This window comes from Mustela lutreola, chromosome 10 (assembly GCF_030435805.1).
Source record: "Mustela lutreola isolate mMusLut2 chromosome 10, mMusLut2.pri, whole genome shotgun sequence".
NCBI lineage: Eukaryota > Metazoa > Chordata > Mammalia > Carnivora > Mustelidae > Mustela > Mustela lutreola.
In genome coordinates this window covers 8,461,122-8,471,269 of record NC_081299.1, presented here as the reverse complement: position 1 = coordinate 8,471,269, position 10,148 = coordinate 8,461,122, and the positions used below count along the sequence as shown (strand labels likewise).

The 10,148-nt window shown below is 55.0% G+C and overlaps 1 protein-coding gene across 1 annotated transcript; it reads left to right on the top strand.

The window, feature by feature from the left end:
* The first annotated feature begins 3,742 nt into the window (after positions 1-3,742).
* KIAA2013 (KIAA2013 ortholog) lies at positions 3,743-9,936 on the top strand. The gene is made up of 3 exons (XM_059135456.1): positions 3,743-4,952; positions 6,890-7,743; positions 9,256-9,936. The coding sequence occupies exons 1-3, from the start codon at positions 3,920-3,922 to the stop codon at positions 9,271-9,273; spliced, it is 1,905 nt and encodes a 634-aa protein (XP_058991439.1). The 5' UTR covers positions 3,743-3,919; the 3' UTR covers positions 9,274-9,936.
* The last annotated feature ends 212 nt before the right edge of the window (positions 9,937-10,148 follow it).

The window sequence follows — 10,148 nt, the reverse complement described above, 5'->3', positions numbered from 1 at the left end:
AAAAAGAAGAATATGCTCTTGTGGATATAATAGAGATAGTGCTAGAAGCAAATGACAGGCAAATGTTTGCAGTGATTATTTGCAGATCGTGGGATTGTATATGCATCTATAATTATATATTGCACATATTATTTCCTGGTAGTTTGATTTTCCTACTTATATTTTTCAATGTTTTTACAATTTTCTTTTGCAAATAATATATCCTATTTGTACAATCCAAACAAAACCAACATGTTATTTTTAGAAGATAGGTAGAATCCCTGGGAACGTTAGAGATCATCTCATTGTACAGAGATTTACTCTGTTACGGATGGTTGATGGGCCCAGCAGCAAGCTCAAGGTCATAAGGCAAGTAAAGAGGCGTGAGAGCAATCCAGGTCTTCAGTCTCCCAACTGGGACCCAGGGTGGGGAGTATCTGCAGCTGGGGACAGGATTGGTGCCAGAATCCACCGGATGTTTTTGAATTCAGGAGGATGCAGACTGAAATTCCAGATCCTTCCAGAAGGAAATGGAGGGATGGGCAGAGGGGCGGAGAATGAGCGTGTATGTTGGCTGACTCAATCTTCAAAGCTCTTTCTCATTCTGTGTTCACAGCAGCCCTGTGAGTTGGGCAGTATTGCCCCTATCTGTGAAATAAGGAAACTGAGGTCCAGAGAGGCGAACCAACCTGCTTGACATCACACAGTTGATGCAGGACACGGTAAGGGAGGCAGCTTTAGAACACGCTCAAGCTCCCCCATTTGCTGGGATCCAAGGAGAACCTCTATGGTCAGGTCCTGTGGACAGAAAAAAATCCCTGGGCGGTGGGGTACCCGTGGTCCACGTGCCCAGAGTCGGTATAACTCGGGAGAGGCAATCAATCCAGGAGGCTGCTGGCTTTCCCTGGAGAAAGGACTCACCGTGGCAAAGCCTGCCCTCCATTCCTTCTGTATCTTTTTTCTGCTGCTTTTGCCAGATTGCTGGAACTTGAACCTGGTCCAAACTTCATCCAGAACGAGAGTCTGTCTCCTTAACCAGCGGTGGCTGCTGCCCAGATGTTACTGCTGGTACGTGCTGCACGTGTTGTGAACCGTTAAAGGCGCAGGACTCTGGTTTCCCTGGGAAGGTGCAGAGAGGACTGCTGGCCCCGAAGGCAGTTAGTTGTCTGGTGCCAAGGGGTGGCGGTGGTTTTCTCATTTTCCTTCTTTTATTCATTTCCTTAGCTGAGCCTGAGCCAGGGAAAGGTGCTGGCCTCTGCCACACCCCGCTGCCAGTCAGCCCTCAGCCTCCTCCTCTCTGTTCACATCCATCAGCCAGACCCACTGGCACTTAGCCCCTTTAATAGCAATTAAGGATGGGATTTCCAAGCTGTTCACTATTAAGTGAAAATAGAGAGATACCGGTGTATATTATATGCTACAGTTTCTGTGAGTGGAAAATAATGACACTTGCTTCTAGGGAGAGGAACAGAATAACTGGGGTCAGGAGAGGGGAAGACATCACCCTTCCCCTCCTTAGCGCTCTTAATAGGTTAAAATGGTGAATGGTTATTTTCAGCCAGGCAGTATGCTAAAATGTATCATATGCCCGTGTCCCTGAAGTCTGAGAGCAATCCTACTCTGTTTTATAACCCCCACTTTATGGATGGAGAAACTGAGGCCCCGGGAAGTCAGCTGACCTGCTAGTAAGGGGTAAGGCCAAGATTCAAAAACCCAGAAAGCCTGATGCCAGGGTCCTCCATACTCTTGGCCCCTGGCTTTGTTGTGGTTCTTTTTTTTTTTTAAAGATTTTATTTAGTTATTTGACAGAGAGAGAGTACAAGTAGGCAGAACGGCGGGCAGAGGGAGAGGAAGAAGCAGGCTCTCCATGGAGCAGGAAGCTGGATGCCGGAATCTATCCCAGGACTCTGGGATCATGACCTGAGCGGAAGGCAGACGCTTAACTGACTGAGCCACCCAGGCACCCTTTGTTGTGGTTCTGTTGTTGACTCTGGGCTGTGATTCCCTCCCGGGGTGGAAGGGAGGGTGGCGAGGGAGTGAAGAGCACATAATGACGCTTCCTTTCGACCCAGGAATCTGTTTCTAGGAATTGCTCCCCTCTGGAATGTTCACATAATAGGCCAAGGTGTATGTCTATTACATAGTTGATTGTAATAGCAAATGTAATTATGTAGCATGACATTTACTGAACATTCACTATGTGTCATGCACCTTGCATTCCTAGCCTGCACAAACTTATTTATTCCTCAAAAACACGAGAGGCACATTCTCTCGTCATCCCCATTTCATAGTTAGAATCAAGCCTGGTCCTTGTTCTCACCACACTGTGCCACCCAAGGACTTCTGCCTTCCCAAGGGGGCATTAGATGGAGCCTATCTTTCTAACGGTAGGTCATGGATCCCTGCACCTCCGTGAACATATTCTGTAGGGTTTGTGAACCAGGTGGGAATTAAGAAGTTTATAGGGGTGCCTGGATGGCTCTGTGGTAAGAGTGTGTGACTCGTTTTTTTGTTTTTAAGGATTTTATTTATTTATTTGTCAGAGAGAGAGTGAGAGAGAGAGAGTGCACAAGCAGGCAGAGTGACAGGCAGAGGCGGAGAGAGAAGCAGGCTTCCTGCCGAGCAAGGAGCCCGATGCAGGACTCGATCCCAGGACCCTGGGATCATGACCTGAGCCTAAGGCAGTGGCCTAACCGACTGAGCCACCCAGGCGTCCCAAGAGTGTGTGACTCTTGATGTCGGGCTAGTGAGTTTATGCCCCACATTGGGTAAAGAGATTATTTAAAAAAAAAAAAAAAACTATTAAAAAATTGTGTTTATGCTTTGATAATAACCCTGAAAAAAAAAAAAATCACCTGGACAGGTACTTTCTCAAAGGACGCCGGCAGTCCAACTCGGTAAATGAATCAGTGTCTGCTCACAGCCCACAGGAAGCCACCTCAAATGACTGTTTAATTTTCGACAACTGAAAAGCACTGTCTGGTTTTGGAATGTCCTGAATCCAAAGTGGAAACAATTGCTCCATTGTCCGCCCCTGTGCCCGTATTGAATTTTTTCCCCAGAAAAAAAAAAAAAAAAAAAAAATTCTCTTTTGCACTGATAATTCACAATTTAAAGGCATTTTCAAATAATGAGACTTTAATGTCTCATGTCATTTCGTGAATTAAAACTCAGGGTGACATCAAAAAGACGACTTGGTGTGGTAGAGAAATGGACAGTCCTGGGCTGGGTTCGTGTGTCTATATGCTGAACGTGCAGCCAGACAGGTCTGGAAGAGTTGTCAACAAAATATTTCCTAAAAAGTCTAGTTTACAATGGTTACTTTCCTCTTTCTTTCTTTCTTTCCAACCTTGCATCGTTCGTCCGTTCCTTCTTTCCTTTCCTCCTTTCTTCTCTATATTTTTTTGCAGGGAGGATCGTAATTTTTACAGAAAAGTCTCCTTTTTATTATTTTCTACTCTTAGGGCTGTTGAATCCATCAGTGGCAAACTGGGCCCAACACGTGTTCAGTTTGGCTGGCTCAGTATTTTTTATTTTTTTCTGCAAGTGCGTTGGATGCTTCCAATATCCACCCCAGCCCCCAGCCCTCTCGAGGACTGCGCTTTATCTGTCCGGGATACTACGGTCCAGCCCGGATGGCTCCCGGCGCGTCCTGGCCGTGGCTCCGCCCCCTTCTCTCTGGCCCGCCCCGCCTCTTCCCTCCGCCCCCTCCTTTCCTGCGTGTCGCAAAAGACCCGGCGGCGCTTGACGGCCGGCGTTGTTTGACGGCGGGGGGAAACAGAGAAGGAGGAGGAAGCGGCGGTGTCTGCTGCTGCGGGCGGCTACGGCAGGGGCCGGGGTGGGCGCCGCGGTCCGGGCCTGGGAGTGAGGCGCGGGCGGCCGGGCCGGTGGGCTGGGCGGCGGGCCCGGCGGCCGCCCCCGCGCCGCGCCTGGCGGCCCGATGTGGCTGCAGCAGCGGCTTAAGGGGCTGCCGGGACTCCTGTCGAGCAGCTGGGCCCGCCGCCTACTCTGCCTGCTCGGCCTCCTGCTGCTGCTTCTGTGGTTCGCCGGTTCCGGGGCGCGGCGGGCCGCGGGCGGCCTGCACCTGCTGCCCTGGTCCCGCGGCGAGTCGGGCGCCGCTGAGCCTTCTGCCTGCCTGGAGGCGGCCACCCGCTCCTGGCGCGGCCTGCGGGAGCGCGGCGAGGCTGTTCCACTGGGCCCTGGAGTGCCGGCCCTGGTGGCCAACGGCTTCCTGGCACTGGACGTGGCCGCCAACCGGCTGTGGGTGACTCCTGGAGAACGAGAGCCCGCCGTGGCGCCAGACTTCGTGCCCTTCGTGCAGCTGCGCCCGCTCAGTGCGCTCTCCGAAGCGGGAGAGTCAGTGCTGCTGCTACGTGAAGGGCTGCTGCGCCGAGTGCGTTGCCTGCAGCTTGGGACCTCGGGTCCTGGCCCTGCGGCCGCCGCCCCCGGGCCCGCCTCGGCCTCCGGCCTGGTCACAGGATCAGGCCGCGACTGCGTGCTTCTGCAAGAGGACTTTCTGGCGCACCGGGGCCGACCCCACGTCTATCTGCAGCGTATCCAGCTCAACAATCCCACGGAGCGGGTGGCCGCGCTGCAGACTGTGGGGCCCACTGCCGGCCCGGTCCCCAGAGCCTTCACCAGTACCCTGGAGAAGGTGGGAGATCATCAGTTCCTCCTCTACTCAGGCCGGTCCCCGCCTTTTCCCACGGGGCTGGTGCACCTGGTGGTGGTGGCCGCCAAGAAGCTAGTGAACCGGCTCCAAGTGGCTCCCAAGACACAACTGGACGAGACAGTGTTGTGGGTGGTGCATGTTTCAGGCCCCATTAGCCCCCAGGTGCTCAAAAGCAAAGCATCCAAGGAGCTCAAGGTGCTCCAGGATTTGGCCCGAAAGGAAATGCTGGAGCTCTTGGAGATGCCGGCGGCTGAGCTCCTTCAGGACCACCAGCACCTCTGGGCTCAGCTCTTCAGCCCAGGTGAGGCCTGGCCAGTTCCTGGTCCATAGTCCACACCTTACACCAGGGAGTACACGGGCCACTATGGAGATACTCCGCTAAAGTGTACGAAGGGGACACTGAAGGGGAGTAGTGGGGTGGTCTAATGTGAGATTCTAATGAAAGAATGAGTGTGAAAGACAGGTCTTACTGTTCCTTGTTCTTGTAGATGAGCACTGATACTGAGAATGGATGTGGGGGTCAGTTTTTAAAGGATAAATCAACAGGCGGAGAGATGCCTGGCTGTCCCCAGATTCTCTCCTGAGTTTCCCACAATCTGGCTGGTGACAGGCCTGGGCTTTTTTCTTTGTTTTTAAGCGAACTCTGTGCCTAATGTGGGACTTGAACTCACAACCCCGAGATCAAGAGTCACATGCCCCAGGCGCCCCCAAGGCAGGGCTCCCACTCGGCTGAAGTGTGCCTTGGCCAGAGTGGCTGCACCTTTCCACTGGGAGGGAATGGAACGTATTCTCCAGCAGGTTGGAATGGGCAGGTCAAATGAAAACTTCTTTCCCTCGTTGACTGTTGCGGTAAAGGAAATCCTATTCTAGATGAGAGAGATGTTGGTTTCCAGGGTGCTTGTTGTCTCCATTCCCACGCTTACTTGCTCAACGTGTGTTTAATCCTCTCAGCAAGAATTGATTGGATCTTGCCAGGGACTGTTCTCCCCATATGAGGGTATAGAAGTGAATTAGAACAGAGTTCCTGTTCTCCTGCTTGCTCAGATTCTGGATGGGAGGAAGGTGATACTAGAAAAGTGAAAATCTGAATGAGTAAGGAAGGGAACTTGTCGGAATAAATAGTTCGGTAAAGTTAAAAATACGTGTTGGAGGGTGAGGGGAGAGTGGGGTTAGCCCCAGTTGCCGGGGACACCGAGGGGAAAGCACTTAGCTCAGACTTGAATAACAAGAAAGCAGCCGAGTGATGATGTGGAGGGAGCCAGCGGGTCAGAGGCCCTCGGGCAGGAGCAGGTGTGGTTGAGGCCAGTGTGGCCTGCAGGTTGCAGCCGAGAGGCCAGCGCAGCCGGCAGGTTGCTGGCGAAGGGATCACCAGATCCTGAAGGGCCTTGTAGACCTTGGTGAGGATGGTGAATCTGATTCCGTGTGGGATGGAAAACAAGCAGAGACACCCCCCAGCTGTACATTTGTAAGGCCCCCTCTGGCTGCTCTGTGCAGAGAACAGACTGTAAGGGGATGAAAGTGGGACATGGAGACCCCACGTGAAGATTTTGCAGGAGCCCACGTGGAAGAGGAGGGTGGCTGGGACCAGAGCTGTGGCCACTCTGTGGAGACAGAAGTGGATGGCTTCTGATTACTTTTGGAGGTGGTGCCAGCAGGACTTTGCATGGACTGGGCGTGGGGCGTGAGAATTTGAGAGTGACTCCTGAATTTGTGGGGAAGGCTTGAGCAAGTGTCTGGAGATAGTCTGGTGGAGGATTGGCTTGGAGCTGGAAGAGTTCAGACCACATCGGGTTCAAAGTGTCCGTCAGGCATCCGGATGGAGACACCCAAAGGGCAGCTAGCTGTTTGAGTCTAGAATTCATACAGATTTGGGAGATCGGGTGTTCAGATGTTACTTAAAGCTACAGGGCGTGAGAACGAGATGTTAGCAAGGAGCAGGCTGAGACGGCCAGGGCGCTGGTGACTGTGTTCTGGAGACAGAGGGCTTGACTTTGGCCATGTCCTGGCCCCATCTGTGTTCTTCTGGGCGCTGGCAGGAGGCCCCACTTTGTGCAGGATTTTAGGTTTCAGGCCTACAGGGTCAAACTGAATGACTTTGTCTCCTCCTCGGGGGAGACCGGAGCTGCCATGTGCCTCCTCGAGGCCAAAGCTTCCTTCTCTTGTTGTTCTTCATGTCATGACCTTGGCCTCCCGGCCACACCATTCCTCCTTAACCGTGCACCCTCTGTGGCATTACAGGTGTGGAAATGAAGAAGATCACGGATGCCCACACCCCTTCGGGCCTGACTGTGAACCTGACTCTGTACTACATGCTCTCCTGCTCCCCGGCCCCCCTGCTCAGCCCCGGCCTGAGCCACCGGGAGCGCGACCAGATGGAGTCGACGCTCAACTACGAAGACCACTGCTTCAGCGGCCACGCCACCATGCATGCCGAGAACCTGTGGCCGGGCCGCCTGGCCTCGGTCCCGCAGATCCTGCAGCTGTCCGACCTGTGGAGGCTGACCTTGCAGAAGCGCGGCTGCAAGGGGCTGGTGCGGGTCGGCGCCCCTGGCATCCTGCAGGGCATGGTGCTCAGCTTCGGGGGCCTCCAGTTCACCGAGAACCACCTGCAGTTCCAGGCCGACCCCGACGTGCTGCACAACAGCTACGCCCTGCGCGGCGTCCGCTACAAGAACGACCACATCGACCTGGCCGTGCTCGCCGACCCCGAGGGCAAGCCATACCTGCACGTGTCCGTGGAGCCGCGCGGCCAGCCCGTCAAGGTCTACGCGTGCAAGGCGGGCTGCCTGGAGGAGCCCGTGGAGCTGACCTCGGCGCCGCAGGGCCACATTTTCCCGGTCATGGTGACACAGCCCATCACGCCGCTGCTGTACATCTCCACCGACCTCACGCACCTGCAGGACCTGCGCCACACGCTGCACCTCAAGGCCATCTTGGCCCACGATGAGCACATGGCCCAGCAGGACCCCGGGCTGCCCTTCCTCTTCTGGTTCAGCGTGGCCTCCCTCATCACCCTCTTCCACCTCTTCCTCTTCAAGCTCATCTACAATGAGTACTGTGGGCCTGGGGCCAAGCCCCTCTTCAGGAGTAAGGTATAAAGCCCCTGTGTCCTCAGAGCCCGGGGCCCCGGCCTTGTGTTCTGTCCGGAGCTCAGCGCAGGGGAGGGCCCGGGCCGTACTGGGTCTCCTCCTTTTTATCTTTTTGAAGATTTTATTTGTTTATTTGAGATAGCGCAAGAGTGAGAGAGAGAGCGCGCTAGCACAAGCAGGGGGAGCAGCAGGCAGAGGGAGAAGCAGGCTCTCCGCTGAGCAGGGAGCCTGATCCCAGGACTCCAGGATTGTGACCTGAACCGAAGGCAGACGCTTGACCAACTGAGCCATTCAGGCGTCCCTGGGGTCCCCTTTTAAGCCAGTGCCCTCTGCCGGCAACACAGAGAGGAGTATGTTTAGAGAGGATGTCACAAAGTGACTTCTAAGAGGAGACCCTAGGAAGGCCAGTGGTGGGTAGCTGTCTGCTGGCCTCCCAGGGACAGTCCCTTCCCGGCCCCAGTAAATCGCAGCATTTACGAATTGCAACGAGGCCCTACGTTGACTCAAGCCTCCGTGTAAGCTGCAGTTGGGGGGAGCCCTGTCTTCACCCCGAGGGCCCCGTTCACTGCCCTCGCTGTGCATCAGCTAAGGGGGTCATGTCGTCAGTGCAGGGCACGATCCTTCCCCACCCTGTTTCCTGAAACATCTTTGCCCCCAGGAAGCCGTGACTTTGAGCTCGGCCGCTGTGGGACTCTCAGCTGAAATGTGTCTTGGGGATCAGGCTCAGCCTCGGGGAGGCCGCCTCATCTGCCCTGCCAGCCGGTCCCCTGTGCTTTCTCGCTGCCCGGATTTCCCGGGCGGGAACAGAAGGGGGTCCGTTCTTAGCAGTCGCAGGAGAAAGTCCCTCAGAGGGAGCTGGGCTTTCTTCCCAGTGAGTGGAGAGATGCACGAGCTCGCGATCTGTGCTCTCAGTGGTTAAGGAGCCTGCGCCAGCTCGGGAGGAATGCCTCATTACCTCCACAGAGGGCTCCGTGCCTTCTGGTTTCTAGTTTCTGGCCCGAGGCCAGGCTGAGAAGCAGCAGCAGTCAGCCTGAAGGAGTGGGGGAGGGGTGGGCGGCAGGTCTGAGCTCTCACCTGACGAACACACGGAAAGTCACATGAAAAATCTTTCCGAGCTGGATGAGAACAGGGGCTGACAGCCTCTGAGGGAGGCACTGCTGCTTGGTGGGCCTCTGGCTACAGCCATCCGCCTTGGGTTCCCCGCCTGATCCAGGATGGGGGCAAGCCAAACCCCTAATTTGGGGGTGCTACCCGCCCGGCCCTCCGGTTCCTCGGGCTAGCTGGGCCACGGCAGACCAGAGCCCGGCAAACACCGCGCGGGCCCGCGGAGGTGTCCAGGCCATGAACTCCACGGCAGCTGTGGCACGTCCCTGGGCCAGGAGTGGCTGCAGAGCCCGATCGGAGCCTGGGCAGGGGGGCCACCAGGGTCATCTCCGTCCTCTGATCCCCCTGGTAATCGTGTAGCCTCCCCAGCTTGGTGGTGAAGAGTAACAAGCTGTTTTGCTCATTGAACAGGAGGACCCCAGTGTCTGAGCGCGCCGACAGCCCCGCTTTCAGCCCCGTCTGCACCAGATGCCCAGCACTGACAGTCCTGCCGCGCCAACAGGGAGCCTTTGAGAGCACCCACCCTTTTGTGCCTTGTTGGGGACACCGGTGACGCAGAGCGTGTGTGGATGTTCAGGAGTCGGCCTCGGGGAGCGGGAGGGGAAGCTCAGTGGACTTTTTGTAAGCTTTCGACTCAATAAAATGAACCTAGATGGAAAATACTTGAAATTGAACTCACTCCTTCCGCTTCCCCACCCCCTTTCTTCTGTCCCAGGACATAGACCCCCTTTTGAAAAGACGTGTCTAGGAAAAACTGTGTTCTCTTCCTAATTTAATGTGTTCTTTCTCAACTGAATTTTTAATTTATTGTTGTTGGGATCTGGCGGGGTGGCTTTGGCGTCCACTTGAGACAGTGAGTGGCGGAGGTGACCTGTGACCCGGGCCGCCCCACCCGGCCTGTGCGGAGGGTGGGTCCCGGCTCACCCTGGGTTTGCACATTGTCTCTCATCAGGAGCCTGTGGAGATCTGTGCTTTTTGTACTTCTGGGCTTTACTGGAGGTGTTTAACTTTCTAGTGATCGATGATTGTTGGGTTTTGAAATACCAAAGCTTCTTTTTTGTTCTGTTTTTAAATAAATCTCTTTCAAACTTCCATGACCGGTTTGTGTGTGGTTGAAACCCGGAGCCGTGGGGTCTTCCTCCATCACCAGGCTTTTGGGGTGGGCTGGTGTCTGAGGCGGAAGGACCAGCCACCTGGCCCTGCCCTAATGACAGATTGTTTCCCCATGTCTAACTCTTCAGGAGATGGGAGGTCGCCTCCTTGCTATTCGCCCTTGGGGCGGGGGTGGGGGGGGCTCAGGACCT

Coding starts and splice junctions, on each gene's coding strand:
- KIAA2013 (XM_059135456.1), top strand. CDS start 3,920: ATGTGGCTGCAGCAGCGGCTTAAGGGGCTGCCGGGACTCCTGTCGAGC. Junction 4,953..6,889: donor GGCTCAGCTCTTCAGCCCAG/GTGAGGCCTGGC, acceptor GTGGCATTACAG/GTGTGGAAATGAAGAAGATC.